General features: G+C 44.0%; 1 protein-coding gene across 1 annotated transcript; it reads left to right on the forward strand.

The window, feature by feature from the left end:
- Positions 1-814: 814 nt before the first annotated feature.
- On the forward strand, positions 815-11,761 carry Znf330 (zinc finger protein 330). The gene is made up of 10 exons (XM_032887793.1): positions 815-940; positions 1,959-2,090; positions 3,580-3,599; positions 4,131-4,201; positions 5,307-5,386; positions 7,338-7,464; positions 8,435-8,539; positions 9,558-9,604; positions 10,413-10,530; positions 10,904-11,761. Exons 2-10 carry the CDS (start codon positions 1,971-1,973, stop codon positions 11,167-11,169), a joined length of 954 nt encoding a protein of 317 aa, XP_032743684.1. The 5' UTR covers positions 815-940; positions 1,959-1,970; the 3' UTR covers positions 11,170-11,761.
- Positions 11,762-16,529: the final 4,768 nt, after the last annotated feature.

Raw genomic sequence — 16,529 nt, forward strand, 5'->3', positions numbered from 1 at the left:
AAAGGTAAGGGCAAAAATACGGGTGAGTCTAAAACAGCTCCACTCAAATATAGAAGGTGACAGGCAGTAAGAGATAATCGCATGCGGCACCCGGAGTAATGTCAAGGACTTTCTACCCAAAGGTAAGTGGGGAGTGAGAGTGGAATATTTACCTCTAGTGTTATTTAAAGCAAACAGTCTTGTGGGAAAGCATAGTCAGATCTCAGCCTCAGAGCAGAAGCAGAGAACGTGGGAAGCTTTGCTCACAAAGGAACAGAATGCACAACGCAAAGACCAAGCAAAAGACTCCGAACTCAGAACCTTAGTGTTGAGAGATTAAAACAAAAAGGGCGGGGGTGGGGGTGGGGTGGCGTGGGAAACTGTGGTCTCTCATGCCCATGCCTATAATCCTAGCAGAGAGACGGAGGCAGGGGAATCGTGGCTTCAAGGCCGGACTTGCATTCATTATGTCTCAGAAAACAACAAAGAAAAATAAAAGTGTGAGATGTGAGGCTTGTCAGGTTCAGAGAAAGGAAAAGGATTTCAGAAGAATCAGGCAAAAAGTGCTAGTAATTTTTCCCTCTTAAAATTTTTTGTGGGTTCGTCTTTCCTTTCCTTTTGGACTTTTCAATTCTCTGAGTAAAATAATAAAATTAGAATGAGATATCAGAGGCCTTGAGATCCTGAGGCTCTCTGACCGCTATTCGCAACCCTGGCGCTTCTTTTCTTCCTAGCAAACCCACTTCCGGGAAGGCGAGCTCTCCCCCTCCTCCGGAAGGGGGCGAGGTCGGGGCGGAGCAAGCAGAACTGGGCGGGGCATGCTGGACTCTTCCGGTTACGTGTGCAACCTTGGCGCTCTGACGTTGCAGGATATCCGGTCTCTCCCCCACTGTTGGAAACGGGCTGTGTCTGCCATTCCGGCCCGCGGCTTGGCCTCGCCTCTGCGTCCTCGGCCACTAAGGTGAGCGGCGTGTCCCCGCGAGGCTGCGTGACTGGGTGCGCCGGGAAGGCGTGAGGGGCTCGCGGGCGGCTGGCGGGTTGCGAGCCGCGTGGATCTCCCCGCGCCCCCCGCTCCAGGCCTCCCAGAGCCTGGAACCCAGTGTCGCTCTGCTGTCATTAGAATCCTAGCTTGAGCTGAAAGAAACCTCTCGTCGTTGGTATAAACAGATTCGAGAAATAGAATCACTCTGAGATGTCTTAGTGGGTAGACGGTCACCCTTGGTCACTCAGCCACACGCTCCAGACTTCAATTTTAAATACTGACTGACGGCCCCGTGGCTTGGCCACGAAGATTAACCACTAATTAGCTCTGAAGACTTCCCTGCCCGAAAGGATTGGGCATTAGAGTGAGAAAACAGAAGCCTGGTTGTCAGAATTGTAGGTTTTCTGAGTGCTGAAAACCAGTTTTGTAAGGGTTGATGTCTGTGTGGAAAACAGACTCCTAAGCTTCTGACTTGTTAAAACTGTTGCTTCTAGGCATGAGGGACAGGCAGCGAAAGCGACTGTAGTTCCTTAGTCTCCTCAGAGAAAATGGGTTTACCTTGCAGTCAGCCCTTGGCTTGCTGGATATTTGTGTAAACCGCGTGTAGGTGAGAGTGTACTGTATAATACTATGTGTGGACAGCATTAGAGATGTGACTGTAGCTCAACATGGGTATTTCAACTTGGCACAAAACGAGTATTTTAGTCATTTCTTAATAATGGTTCATACATCGGTTTTTTGAATGAAGAGAAGAATAGGGTGAAAAAACATTTACTCAGGCAGTTAGAATGAGGTCCTTGATGCTGATGCAGTTTGAGAGTTGTTTGAAGCGCAGGGAGGGCCTTAGGTTAGAAGCCTAATTCGTGTGTAATGTTGCTAAAGGCTTCAGATGTGATTCGGTGCATTTAAAGTTAAAAGGTTGATTTAATATTTAAGGAAAGTCTAAACACTGTGTAACTGAACCCAGCAGTTATGGCTGTTCGGTTTTCCTGTTTAGAAAGAAGGGAACATGCCGAAAAAGAAGACTGGGGCAAGGAAGAAGGCAGAAAACCGCCGAGAACGAGAGAAACAACTCAGAGCATCGAGAAGTACCGTTGACCTAGCCAAGCACCCGTGCAATGCTTCAATGGTGAGAGGTTTTTAAAACAAGGGCTGTTTGGTTGGCTAGAAGGACTACATAGTACCATGTATAAGATCTATCTGAAAAGAATGATCAGCTACAGTGTGCTCACGTGTTCATTACAGGAAAAACCTGTTAGAGGTGTAGTCAGCATCTTTACTGAGTAACTTTTTTTGGTTAGAGTATGTATTACTTGTCAAGCCTGGAGTGTCACCTTGTATACTGCTGGTGACAATAGATATTGAAGGCAAATGGGTAGCAGGAACTGAGGGGGGGGTCCAGTTTTTTCAATATGTTCTTTAGTTCAGTGTTGGTCATGTTCTCTTAGCCAGTCTCTGTTCATTGATTTCTCCTGCTGAGTGCCCTGACTTCTAGATGTGTCCCAGGTTCTTAACTAATTTAATTTGTCTATGGTAAGCAGGCTGGTCTCGAGGAAGATTGTTTTTAAATACTTCATCCACATGACTTAGTTTAGCAAGTGCTTATTATTCAGGGGAAGATGTGCTCTGTATCGACTCTGGTGATGGTGAGCCTCATTTATATGTTTATAGGATTCCCTAGGGTTGTAGGACCCGTTGGTTTAGCAATGACAGAAACACTTTTCACCTTAGGGAAAAGTACCTCCACGTAGTGGAAGAAGGAGGGATGGAAGACGGGACAGCTAGGCCTTGGGACAGTCTCTGCCTTCGTTCTCTTTGCTCCTTCTGCCTTTGAGGGTTGCCATGCTTTGTTTAGCTCCTTGGTTTCTGGTAGCGTGCTTAGATCATGTCTCATGAAGGTCACAGAGGGAAAGAGTTCTCATAGGATGGGCTTGTGTCCTTTTTTTGTCCCGGGACTGATTTGTGGTGTACTCTGTCAGATTCCATGGTATAAATGCGACAGTGGGAACTGTCGGGTTCTTTTGAGAAAAGAGGAGCGCTCACAGACAGGACCGTGACTGGCGTACATAAGTGCATGCCATGGAGTAGATCTTGGTATTTCAGTAAAGGGGAAGGAGTAGAGGCATGGGGAGAAGAGACTGGAACATACTGGTGAAAGGCTGACCAATGGAGGCTTGACTCTAGTGTAGACCTGAGTAGCGAGCTTCGGAAGCCCCCTGTAATGTGGATAGTTTACGAGCTTCACTGTTTCATGCCGTTTATTTCTAGCATCCACTCAATATAGGCAAATAGGATGGTTTTAATTAAAAGAGAAAATTGAGCAGGGGCTTGTGTCTGTTTTCTCTAGCATTGGGTTTCTTTAAAACAACCACAAGGGAATCTACTATATTTAACTCCTCTTGTAATACGGCTTTTCCCCATTATTGATCACAGAATGTAACCTTTTGTTTACCCTTGCTAGTGGAGTATGTACAAGAGCTTACACACATGGCTTGAGCTGGACTTGGGATGTAGAACCAGTTACATTCTGATTTGGGAAAGAAAATAATCTGTATGATGTAAGTAAATGTTCCATTTTCAGCCAGCAGACAATTAATGTTCTGCTTTAAATTTTACAGGAATGTGACAAGTGTCAGAGGTAAGTTTTCTTTCTTTCTGGATGAGATTGTCCTGTGTGCTCTTTGTTGCTGTGATATAACCCTTGGGGAGGAAAGGGTTCACTCCATCGTACTTCGATGAGGGAGGCCAGCGCTGGAGCTCCAGGCCAGAGCCTTGGGGCTGGAACTGATGCGGAGACCATGGAGGAAAGCTGCTTACTGGCGTGCTCCAGACTCAGGTTTAGCTACCCTTGTACAACCCAGGACCACCAGCCAGGTTGGCATTGCCCACCGGACAGTAGGTCCTCCTCCATCACGTAGCAGTTGAGAAAATGCTCTGCGGACACTGGCTGTAGCCCAGTCTGATGGAGGACACTGGCTGTAGCCCAGTCTGATGGAGGCAGACTTCAGCTGAGCCCAGTCTGATGGAGGCAGACTTCAGCTGAGGCTCCCTCTTCTCAGACCCTCTAGTTTATGTTAGGGCGATGAAGCACTAATCAACACAGGGATAATTGGTCTCATCCTTTATCTGAAATTGACCCTATTTAAAACTTTTTGTTTTACATGACAAGGCGGCAGAAGAATAGAGCATTTTGCTATTTTTGTAATTCTGTTCAGAAGTTACCAATCTGTGCACAGTGTGGTAAGTACACAGCCATGAAGGCATGTCTTTATCAATCAAATGTCTGCGTGGCAGTCACCAAGTCTAGGAGGAGCTGTTCCCAATTCAAAATAAAACCCAGTGGTATTTCCTAGAGAGGAAAACAGTGTTTCCTAAGTAGCCTCCACAGACTCTCAGTCTGCTAGCACGTCTGATGAGAAGACACACTTAGACTGAGTACTTACACTGAGTGTGCAGTTTTTGCCAGGTCTCCCCCGTCTTGACATTTCTGCTGTGTCTTCATGGAGACTTGCCTTAGCCAACCTAGTCAGCTTTACTGCAGACGTACCGTAAGCTTTTCTGCATGAGCAAGTCATACTCTCTACTTGGGAGGGGATGGGTTCAAATGGAGCCGGTTGGGGGTGCCATTGATGTGCTGCAGGTTAGTGGTTAGGGCTACATGTGGGAATTTCTAGTGTCGTTCTAGTTTTCCAAGAGGTCATTTATTCAGTTCCACAGCTAGTGGAGAAGAGAGACTCAGCTGCCTTTGCTGTACTCAATGCAAGTGGATGTAACTTGGTAACTTGTAGATGAGTGCATTCCAGGCTCTGTGGTGATATCTGTGTATGAGTAAACCTAAGTGCAACAATTAGGCTCTGTAATCATTTACTGTGCCTTTTGACAGTTTGTGGCAAGAAATAACTGGTATGTCCGAGCCAGGCAGTTTGTATTGTGATTTATGAATATAAAATTCATTTTAAAGCATGGTTTTGCAATCTTTTGATTCACTTGAATTTTAAAAGATTTGAAACTGCCAAAATGATCACTGGATTTCAGTTCATAACCTGGAACTTCTGCTTTTATTGCAAGCATGGATTAGCATGTTCCATATAAATTATTATATAACAACCTTTATGGATAAATACATTTCTGATCTCTCAAGATCTGACTAAGGTAATGATAATATATATGTATGTATGTCATTCTTTTATTTATGTAAATGGTAAACTAACCTTTCATTTTTAAATTTTCTAAAACATTATTTCCATAGGCACTTGAGTTAGATCAAAGAGGAACTAGAGGACACTTTCTGTACGTGCTGTGAGTAGGGCTAATGGTGTGTATATATGTACATTCTTCTCACCAGGAAAGACCAAGTGCATGATGAAGTCTTCAGACTGTGTCATCAAGCATGCTGGCGTGTACAGCACTGGCCTCGCCATGGTGGTAAGCGGCATTTACCTGTGGTGTAGTGGGCTTCCAAGGGTAGGATTAAGTCATTTTAACCCATATTTTAATGTTTTAAAAATAATTTTTACTAATTCCTAGAGAATTTCATACAGTATGATTCCACCTCTTCCCAGATGTCCGTGCCATCTCTAGCCTCCCAACTTTGGGTTCTTTATTTTTAATTTTATTTTATGCTATTTTAACCTATTGAGTCCAAATACTTTTAGATGTAATGTCTACCTTAGAGCATGGTCAGCCAACCAGGGACCACACTCCCAAAGAAAACTGATACCGTCCCAGCAGCCTGTCAGATACCAACGGGAGTGACTTTGCTCACATCTCACCTCTGTGCTGGGATGATGCTGGCTTTGGGCTTCTTGACAGGTTTTGTGTATTCTGTCAGAGTTGCTGTGATTTCTGTGTGCAACTGCCCATTGTGTCTGGGCACACTTTAATTTCCTCATAGCCCTCTACCATGTCCCCCTTCCACTGTCTTCGTTAGAGATCCTGATCCTTGGAGAGGGGGATATGTTATAGACAGCTTTCTGCTCTCTGCAGTCTCTTACCTCTGCATGTTGACTAGTTTTTAATCTTCATGTTAATTACCATTATTATAAGAAAAGCTTCTCTGAGGTTTGAGAGAAATGCTAATCTATGTATATAGCAAAAAGTCATTAAGAGCCATTTTAATTCTGTATCAAATTAGCAGAATAGTAGTAATATGACCTATGCAGCCACAGGTCTTTGGTCCTGACGTTACTGTCAGGCATGAGTTTCACTTTCTGGAGTAGGCCTTAAAGGAGTCAGTAGCTGGTGGTTCCCGTGACAGCCATGCTGCTGTTGCACCAGTGTCATGTGGATACTGTGTGTCTTGCCAGGACAGTCCCAGTTGTAGCTTACACATTTGCATCGTGACTCCTCTGGCAGAGTGCCTGTCGATGGCAAGCACTGGGGAAGCTAGTCAGGAGGTATGAAGCGTGAAGTTCCTCTCCAGCCGAGTAACAGTGCTTTCTGCATAATTTTAGCTGGTCATCCATACATCCATGTCATGTATCTTTCTAAGATGTTAACAGACCTTCATCAACATTCAAGCCTTTTGGTTAAATTAAGTTTTGAAAGAATTTAAGGTTTTAACATTAAATCTGACAAAAAAATATATATTAATTACACATTACCTTTACTTGATAGAATTTTACAAGGAATTTCAGAGCCATAAATAAAAATAGGTGAATTATTTAATGTATTTTGTTCTTTTTCACTAGAAGATAGTATTTTAAGTATGAGCTATGGTTTTTCTATATTCTGCAGTGTTATTTAAATTCATGTCCAAATTACATTCCTCGAGGAAAGTAATACTGTTTTATGTTTATGAGCTTTCTATCTGTGTATACATCTACATACCGGAAGAGGGCATCAGATCCCATCACAGATGGTTGTGAGCCACCATGTGGTTGCTGGGACTTGAACTCAGGACCTCTGAAGAGCAGACAGTGCTCTTAACCACTGAGCCATTCCAGCCCCAGTAATAATAGTTTTACGTATATTGTTTATGGTAACGTCCCTAACCTGGGTTTTCCCTGGGGTAGAACTTTGTTCCCAGGCATGAGTATTTGTGCTGATAACCACTTGCTACCCTTCCATGTCCTTGTGTGGCATGAGCAGGAAGACAGCTGAAGCATCCATCAGTTCCCCCAAACCCTTTGCTGTGTACTGTGAGTTGTGTGTCTTACCGTCTTCTGGATTGCCTGAGAGCCCCTCTCTTTATCGCTAGATTCCTAGCCGATGAAGGAGAGATAGATAGGTTTCCCACACCTGATCTCACGAGTCAGAACCAGTCCCCTCCCCAACCCCCAAACTTGCTGTCCTTTGGTCCTTTGTTCTGTAGCAGCCTTAGAGGTTGCAGTGGTCCTGTGGTAGCTGCTCTGGAGCTCCCGTTTCTTTGTTGCAGGGCGCAATATGTGACTTCTGCGAAGCCTGGGTTTGCCACGGGAGGAAGTGTCTTAGCACCCACGCCTGTGCCTGCCCCCTCACAGATGCAGAGTGTGTGGAGTGTGAGCGAGGGGTGTGGGACCACGGTGAGTGATGGGGTGCAGACGCGTCCTAGTGAGGAGTAAGTGCTCACCGCAGGTCTCGTGCTTCCGAAGTTAGTTGCCATCTTTGACAAGATATGCGGATAAGGACTTTTCCAAACTATATTACTTTGTCATAGCTTATCAAGATAAAATTACCTACTAGATATGTACATGTCAGCTGCCCCTTATATACATATACAGTATGTACATGATTAGTATATTTCAAACTCATTTTTTTATTGGTTATTTACATTTCAACTGTTATCCCTCTTCCTGATTTCCCCTTGAAAATCCCTTCCTCCCCCCCCTCCCCGCTTCTATGAGGGAGCGCCCCCACCTACCCACCCACTCCTGTCTCACCACCCTAGCATTCCCCTGCATTGGGGCATGGAGTCTCCACAGAACCAAGGGCCTCCTCTCCCATTGATGCCAGATAAGGCCATCCTCTGCTACATAAGCAGCTGCAGCCATGGGTCTCTCCATGTGTACTCTTGGGTTGGTGGTTTAGTCCCTGGGAGCTCTGGTTGGTTGATATTGGTTTTCTTATGGGGTTGCAAACCACTTCAGCTCCTTCAATCCTTCCCCTAACTCCTTCATTGGGGTCCCTGTGATCGGACGATGGTTGGCTTCAAGCATCCTTAGCTGTATTTGTCAGGCTCTGGCAGAGTGTCTCAGGAGAGAACTCTGTCAGGCTCCTGCCAGCAAGCACTTCTTGGCATCAGCTATAAGTGTCTGGGTTTTGTTGTCTGCAGATGGGATGGATCCCCAGGTGGAATGGTCTCTGGATGGCCTTTTCCTTTAGACAGGAACAATTTTGTGTTAATGTTTTTAAGCTGAGTGGGTAGCCCCATCCCTCATCCAGCGGCTGTACCAAACCTTTGGATATGGTCTCTAAGGTTCTCTCTCCCCTTTGTTGGATATGGATTTTTAAAGTTAGTAAGTTACATTTGTGGGTTTTATTTTAATCTCACAGGAGGCAGAATATTCAGCTGTTCATTTTGCCATAATTTTCTCTGTGAAGATGACCAGTTTGAGCATCAGGCCAGCTGCCAAGTTTTAGAAGCGGAAACATTTAAATGTAAGTTGTTTTATTAGTTGTTCTTGTACCTAGGATTCTGAATAGTGTAAATATGAAACTTAATTAAAATGGAATGCTTTTTTTTTAATGCTACCTCTTAGTGTGTTGTATGGTGTGTATATTTTGTTTATGGGAAAAACAAAAAAACTCCAAACATTTGCTCAGAATTTTCTGTGAGGATAATAGTGGTATACTAGCTGAATCACTATTTTGTGGCCTTGATCAATCATGGCTGTTCTTAGAGCATCCCTGGTCCTGTGTACCAACCGGCCTTTTCACCTGCAGGTTCCCTTTACCAGCCAAGCCCAGCCTCTCCTTCCCTCCCTCAGTGCCTGTGAGCCAGTGATCCCATGCCTCCTTCATCTCTAGCAGGGTGGGGACTTGGCTCTTCCCTGGAGAGGGGCCGGGTGTCTGAGCTCAGTATTTAGCCTGCACCCACAATTCTGCATTTTCTAGTTGAGAACCAGTGTTACTAATTGGGTTCATAGTAATAATACTAGAATTATCCTTATAGATAATTTCAAAAGGCCATTGAAATGAGAATGTGCACAGAGTATTTATGCTGTGCTGTCTGGTATTGACCCTCATTAACTAGTAGTTACCTTCCTAGAGAAAAGACCGACACTGTCAGTTACTCACGTCAGTTGTATGGTTCTTACTCTGCGATACTTGCTAATCCAACACTCACCTACAGTTTTAATTGCTCATTCACTGATCTGAGATCTGCACACTGCATGTAAAATTCAGTATTTACACAGGAATTTCCATGAGTATTTTAAAGTACGTTGCATTAAACACCTCCCTACCCCCATTTTAGGCTTTTGCAGAATGTATAGGACAAAAATAATTGTCTATGGAGGAAGCATGGGTACTTTGTGCCTTTGTAGTACTTGACCATGCAGGCGAGCAGCTGACTGATTTGGCTATGATGCTATTGAGAGAGCATCCACTGATACAAGAAATAATATGCAAGGCCGAGTAACTGACAGGATGTTAAGATGAGTCTTGTCTCCCATAGGTATTTCCTGTAATCGACTTGGCCAGCATTCATGTCTCCGATGTAAGGTGTGTCTGCTTACTGTCTCATTTAGAGTTTGATTTGAATCCCTGTACTCTTGCTCCAGTCCTTGGATACTTACAGTCTAATATATGTGGAACTTAAACCTTGTGTGCCTTTTTCTTTTAGTTTCTCAAATTAATGAATGATCTAGTTAATTAATTGCCTTTGAGTTCTGGGTTGGCCTTGAATTCACAGTAATTCTGCCTCTGCTTCCTGAGTACCGGGGTTCCTGGCCTGAGCTCATTAGAAACACTCGTCTTTGTACCCTTTCTTGTCCATGTCCTGTCTTATTTTTCTCCGTTCTGTGCGAGTGCTGTGGAACGAATGCCTTCGGTTGTCAGCAGAGCTGCTGTTGAGATGTTAAGCCTTGTCTGTGCTCCTTTCCGCTGCTTAGAGCACGCCTGTCTTTGTTCACTCTACTCTGGTCACCTTGTGATGTCAGCTAAGACTCCATGCTGTTCGGTGGTCCTCTCCTTTTTTCTCAGTTGCCTTCCCACCTTAGTTGGGGGGTGGTGTACTCTGAAGATGAACTACCTACAGTTTTGTTATCAAAAACCTCAAGCATAGACAAGTCCATAAGCCACTCTCTATGTCACCCTCTCTGTGTCTGCCTTGTGTTAGGACCTGTTTTAGAAGAGTCCAGACAAAGTCCATTTCCCTTTAAGAAATTGAAATCAAGAGCATGTGACCAATCCCAGTACAATTCTTAACTCTTCCTGAAGCAAAACTATCTTCAAGTTTTCTTGGAATACTGGATGGTATCGTTTTACATCTTAAATTAAATATTGCCTTATTTCTGCTTCTCCTATATAGGCTTGTTTCTGTGATGAACATACAAGGAGCAAAGTGTTTAAGCAAGAAAAAGGGAAACAACCTCCGTGCCCTAAATGTGGGCATGAAACGCAGGAGACAAAGGATCTTAGCATGTCAAGTAAGCTTCTCGTGGGTCATCAGTGCAGTGGTTGGCTTTCATGCGTAGGCCACATTTATCTTTTTCTATATGCACACATTTATGAACTCTTTGTTTGAAAAGATAAGTGTATTGTCATAAGCAAGTGGGGTTTTATAGCCTTGAAAGATATATGGTACAGCTTTTCAATTTGTTATAAGAAACATACTGGTATTGACTGAGGTTTGCCATTTGCCTTAGTTATTTGTGATTATGTTGTAGATTTCTGTGAGAAAATTAGGAGAATGCTTCCCTTGTCATTTATGAGAAAGCACCACTGTGACAGTATATTCCAAGGCAGTGGGATGTGTGTGTTGGCACTGGCTGATGACGTGGATGTGACTGTCTTTTGTAGCACGCTCCTTGAAATTTGGCAGGCAGACTGGAGGAGAAGAAGGAGATGGAGCTTCTGGGTATGATGCTTACTGGAAGAACCTGTCGTCGGACAAGTATGGAGATACTGGATACCGTGATGATGAGGAGGAGGAGGAGGAAGCAGAGGATGATGAAGAGGAAGATGGGAAGGACTCAGATGCTGAGTCATCAGATCTGTTCAATAATTTGAACTTAGGAAGGACCTATGCCAGTGGCTATGCTCACTATGAGGAGCAGGAGAACTAGGAGCCGCTCCTTGTTGGCACTTGTGGGAAGAGCAGGCTGAATCATGAGGGTGCGCAGACGTCCCCCCTTGGCCTTGTCCGAAAGGCCAGTCACACTGGGCTCGGGTAGGTTCTAACAGTGCATAGGAACTGCTCTGTGAACTTGCAGTGGACATCAAATGAGTTAAATGTAAGACAAATGGAGGATCATGGATTGGATTATTACTGAGTTCAATAATCTGGTGCGTTTTACCAGTTAGGAACATAATAAACTACATGATAAAGGAATAGAAAGGAAATATATTTATTTGAAATGAAATTACTGTCTTTATTAAACGCACTGCTTATAAATTCATGTCTGATTTTACAAAGTATAACGGGTAAAAATTACTGTATTCTTTGTCTATTTCAATCCATACATGATAGTCATGTTACATTCTGTTTCTCACTGACTTGACGCTGTGTAATATTCACGTCTGCATTTGTGGTTGGCATGTTCACTGTTTGCGTACAATGCGTGTCCTCTGCAGTGCTTCATAATGTCAGAACTAGTGTTGCTGATACTTCACCCAGGGAACCTGAGGTTAAAATAAACTTAGTATTATATACTTGAATACTTTTGATACTGAGTTCTTATTTTATCAACTTACTTTGGAAAACATTTAGTTCTTTTTTTCATATATATATATATATACACACACACACACACACACACACACACACACACACACACACTGATGAGTTTTTACCTCATGTTGGTACAGTAATCTGAGATGAACCGTGTACCACAAAGATAAGTAGTGTAGACCTGTCTTCAGTGATAAGTGGAGACCTGACGGCCTGGGCACAAGTGTCTGCCTCTTCCTTGTATCCACAGTGACCTTGGGTATTACACTTAGTTGTCAGTTCCGCCTGTCTTCTGCTGCTGTGACGGATTCCTTTTACCAGAGCAACTCAGAGGGTTTAGTCTGTCGAGGCAGGGAAGGTGTGGTAGGAACATAGACAATTTGTCATATTCCATCAGCAGTCAGGAAACAACAGGAAGTGGGATAGGGCTGTAAGGCCTCAAGGTCCACAGCTGGGCTCTACCTCCTAAAGGAGCCGTAACCTTTCCAAATAGTACCACCAGCTGGGACCAAATTCGAACACACGAGTCTAGGGGGATTTTATGTGGAAACCACAATCTTAGTTAAGGGGAGAATATTGCACTGCTGAATTAGGGCTATTTGAAGAAATTTGGGTGACAATGTCTACATCATTGTTTTTGTAAGAACAACAGAGGGTGCAGAAGGACATGAGTTGTGCATGGAAGCCAGGGACCTCTGGTTTTCTAGGAAAGGCTTTTCGTGTCTTTCGGTCCCGAGGTGTGTATCACGTGAAGATCAGGGCTGGGAAGCCTCAGCAACCCTGACTGGAGACTGTGTGCTGTGGAGGATCTTAAGGATGAGGGGCTCCTACTGCACGGGCTTTCCCAGAGAGCCTGGCCCTTTACTACAGCGCCTGTGCAGCTTAAGGGAAACGGAGGCTGAAGACCCGAGAAAACAGGAGCTGAACAATCAGCCCGCATAGGGAAGGGCCGGAGGAACATTCTAGGGGAGCCACCGCGGAAGAGGATCAGAGGAGAAAACCAGTCTGATGGCATCCCCTCCGCCATCGGGCTCTTAGATTACACAGTAGGTGTTTTGTTAGAGGATTTAACATCATGGTTTGGATCCTGAGAGAACTGTCTTAGTTCCTCCCCAGGATGGCTTCTGGAAGCATAGTTAAATTCACCCATTCGTGGCCAGAATTTCTGAGGGGGGTGGGAATGGGGACCAAGACTGATGCCCTGAATTCAATCCCTGGATCCCACATGGTGGAAGGAGAGAACTGATTTCTGCAAGTCGTCTTCTGGGGTTTGTGTGTGTGTATGTGTGTGTGTGTGTGTGTGTGTGCGCGCGCGCATGCTCACATGCGCTATAGTGCTGCCCTTTCCCTTTCATGTTCTACAAGAAGGTTCATTGGTCACCGTTCAACAAAGCCATAGAGACATTTAAAAAGCAAAGAAGTGCAGGCTGACAGGAACTGGATGTAGATCTCTCCTGAGAGACACAGCCAGAATACAGCAAATACATAGGCGAATGCCAGCATCAAACCACTGAACTGAGAATGGGACCCCTGTTGAAGGAATCAGAGAAAGGACTGGAAGAGCTTGAAGGGGCTCGAGACCTCATATGAACAACAATGCCAACCAACCAGAGCTTCCAGGGACTAAGCCACTACCCAAAGACTATACATGGACTGACCCTGGGCTCCAACCTCATAGGTAGCAATGAATATCCTAGTAAGAGCACCAGTGGAAGGGGAAGCCCTTGGTTCTGCCAAGACTGGACCCCCAGTGAACGTGATTGTAGGGGGGGAGGGCGGTAATGGGGGGGAGGGGGAGGGGAACACCAATATAGAAAGGGAGGGAGAGGGGTTAGGGGGATGTTGGTCTGGAAACCGGGAAAGAGAATAATAATTGAAATGTAAATAAGAAATACTCGTTAATAAAGAAAAAAAAAAAAAGCTCTCTGTAGGCCAATTTGGCTACCAGGCAAACTCGTAGAGCTCAGTGAGCTGATGGCATCTTAGAAATTATGACTAAATGGTGTGCCCAATGGCTGAAAGTCAGGGATCCAGCATAATGACTGTCAAGATGAGAACAGCCTGCAGGGCTATGAGGGTTGGTACAAAGAAGTTGAGTGGCCACACAAACAGGAAATCAAGAGGAAGACCACTTGTATCAACAGACAAAGCAGCATTAGAAGGCTGAAGGTGGTTCCCTGTTAATGCTCTGGTGGGAGGTGGTTCAGCTCATGAACCAGGATAAGTAAATAGCCTGCCACCCCAGTAAAGCCCCCAAGCTTCTATATTTGCGTTGGTTTTCTAGCAATTTTACCAGTGGAGAAAAGACCAAAGTTTATAAAAACCCTTCAGGGTCTAGTATCTTTTAGACATAATAGAATCTATCAACATTGATATTCAAAACTGTTTCAGTAAGTCTGGGGGTAGAGATCACAAATGGAGGACATTTGGCTAAATTTAAACTTAGAGGGTTTTTTTGTTTGTTTGTTTTTGTTTTTGTTTTTGTTTTTCCTGAGCTGGGGACCGAACCCAGGGTCCTGTGCTTGCTAGGCAAGCGCTCTACCACTGAGCTAAATCCCCAACCCTGTTTTTGTTTTTTGTTTTTTTTTTTAATTTTAATTTTTTTAACTGAATTTGTGCAAGACTGAATAGAGGCCCCTAAAACTGACTACCTGTGTTAGTTTTGTATCACTGTAACAAAATGCCTGAGGTCTCCATTGATGAGAGGAAAGGCTTCTGGTTTTCCAGGCTTTGGTCCGTGGGTGGGTTGCCTTGTTGCTTTTGTGTCCACAGAGAGGCAGAGGGTCATGGTGAACATGCGATTGAGCAAAACCTCAGCTCAGGACCCAGAAGCAAAGGAGAGAAAAGAGCTGAGGTCACACTTTACTCTTCAAGGATACTTTCCCAATGACAAAGACTTGTCTGTACCTCTTAAAAATACTGTCTGTCCCAAAAAGTACCATCCTGAGAAACACAGGGGCCTTTGGGAGATATACGGTATCTGAATTACAGAACTATTCTCATATGCCCTCTTCACTGTAGACGTGGGTGGTAAACACCGTGTCACCCAGAGTGGTGGCAGAGAACGCTGTTTCTTTTAGGGATAAAGATGCAGAGATGGTGGTCTTCATAGCTACATATCCGTGCTTGTGGTACTGGTTACCTAGAATTTTGTGTCCTCCGGAGGAGGAGACCTTGGGCAGAGGACCCAGTAAGTGTCTTTTTTTTTTTTTTAAATGAACTATGCCTACCATTTGAATATTTGCAGCTCTTTATGTCCAGGGAGTTAAAGACAGCCTAGAACGCAGTGTTCTAGTTCACCTTGGCAGGGATGAATGACTAAACGCCAGAAGGAAGCAGGGATCTGATGGGGGACTTTGAGAGTGTCCTAGGGGATTCTTGGGCTCCCTAAGGATGCCTATGAGTAGCCACGGGTGACCATGGCTAAGGTGTCCCGTGAAAGACATGATGCCTAGATCCTATGCTGATGACGGCTTGAGTCATGGAACCAAGTAAGCCACCAAAATCAGCCGACTTGGGAGCCAAGAGGCAGCTCCTGGGTTGGCTGCGGCTGCTGAGTGTTGTTTGAATGAATGCACTGTAGTGTTTAGGCTTTGGCTAGACATGGCCCAACTCTGACAAATAACTATTAAGTTAATACCCTTATCCAGAATCTAATCACTGTCACTGAAGTACATGAGCAAATATATTTTATTCCTCTGCACTTCGTGTTTAGTTCAGTGAACTCTTTTCCTGGAATATTGATGTATTTGAAATATCGTATTGATGTATTTGAGGGTAACCTTCATTACTCACCCCTGAGCCTCTGCTCCTGCAGAATATATTAGTCCTTTTCAGAAAGTGCATAGAGCAAATAAATAGTGGGCACTATGGTTCTCTCCAGGATGACCCTGGTTACTTATTTGCCAAATGAGAAGTATTCAAAGGACAGAACAATATGTCAAGTTCTAATCATATTTCGTGGGATCAGAAACAGCACAGTGGTAAATTAGTCATATTGAAAGTTCTTCGTAAGGATCTAGAGCGAAACCAATACATTTGTGCGAGGTGGTTTTGCTAAAGAGATTTTGTGAAATGGCAAAGCAATATGCTATGGGCCATGGCTAACTCATAATCTAACGTGTACAGCAAAGAACTGCATCTTTATTGCCAACATAGGAAGGAAAGCTATCGGAGGCCTCACTGAAGTCCTTCGAGCTTGACCGTGAGAGGCAATACCAAGCAGAGCGCAGCTGCTGCTCTCTCCCCTTACTCCCTCCTCAGCCTTGCTCATCTGGGGTTGTACGTTTAATAAGGGATTTTCCAAAGAAATTGGGTATCCATGGGTAGGAGTCACTAACACCAGGCCAATTGTATAGCTGAGAAAAGTATACAAAACCAAACCAAACCAAACCAAACCAAACCAAACCAAACCAAACCAAACCAAACAAAACAAAACAAAAGATACAATAGGGTACAAGTGAAATCTAGGGCAGATAGTTAAAATTCTAACATCAATCCAGAGATAGAAGGGTGAGCCACAGGTGAAGAAGTTAGACAGAGACCAAAAGAAACAATCTTAAAATTATTAATGTTTAAGTGTCTGAGTGAATATATATATATATATGTGTGTGTATATATATATATATATATATATATATATATATATATATATATATATATATATATATAGAGAGAGAGAGAGAGAGAGAGAGAGAGTGTGTGTGTGTGTGTGTGTGCTGGCATACATGTGCTTTCCGTCTTTGTATATGCCGA

This window comes from Rattus rattus, chromosome 17 (genome assembly GCF_011064425.1).
Source record: "Rattus rattus isolate New Zealand chromosome 17, Rrattus_CSIRO_v1, whole genome shotgun sequence".
Classification (NCBI taxonomy): Eukaryota; Metazoa; Chordata; class Mammalia; order Rodentia; family Muridae; genus Rattus; species Rattus rattus.

What these genes read in the sequence shown, in the direction of transcription:
- Znf330 (XM_032887793.1), top strand. Translation starts at nt 1,971, where the DNA reads ATGCCGAAAAAGAAGACTGGGGCAAGGAAGAAGGCAGAAAACCGCCGA. An exon ending in GCACTGGCCTCGCCATGGTG is followed by an intron (nt 5,387 to 7,337) that starts GTAAGCGGCATT and finishes TCTTTGTTGCAG; the next exon opens with GGCGCAATATGTGACTTCTG. An exon ending in AAAGGATCTTAGCATGTCAA is followed by an intron (nt 10,531 to 10,903) that starts GTAAGCTTCTCG and finishes TGTCTTTTGTAG; the next exon opens with CACGCTCCTTGAAATTTGGC.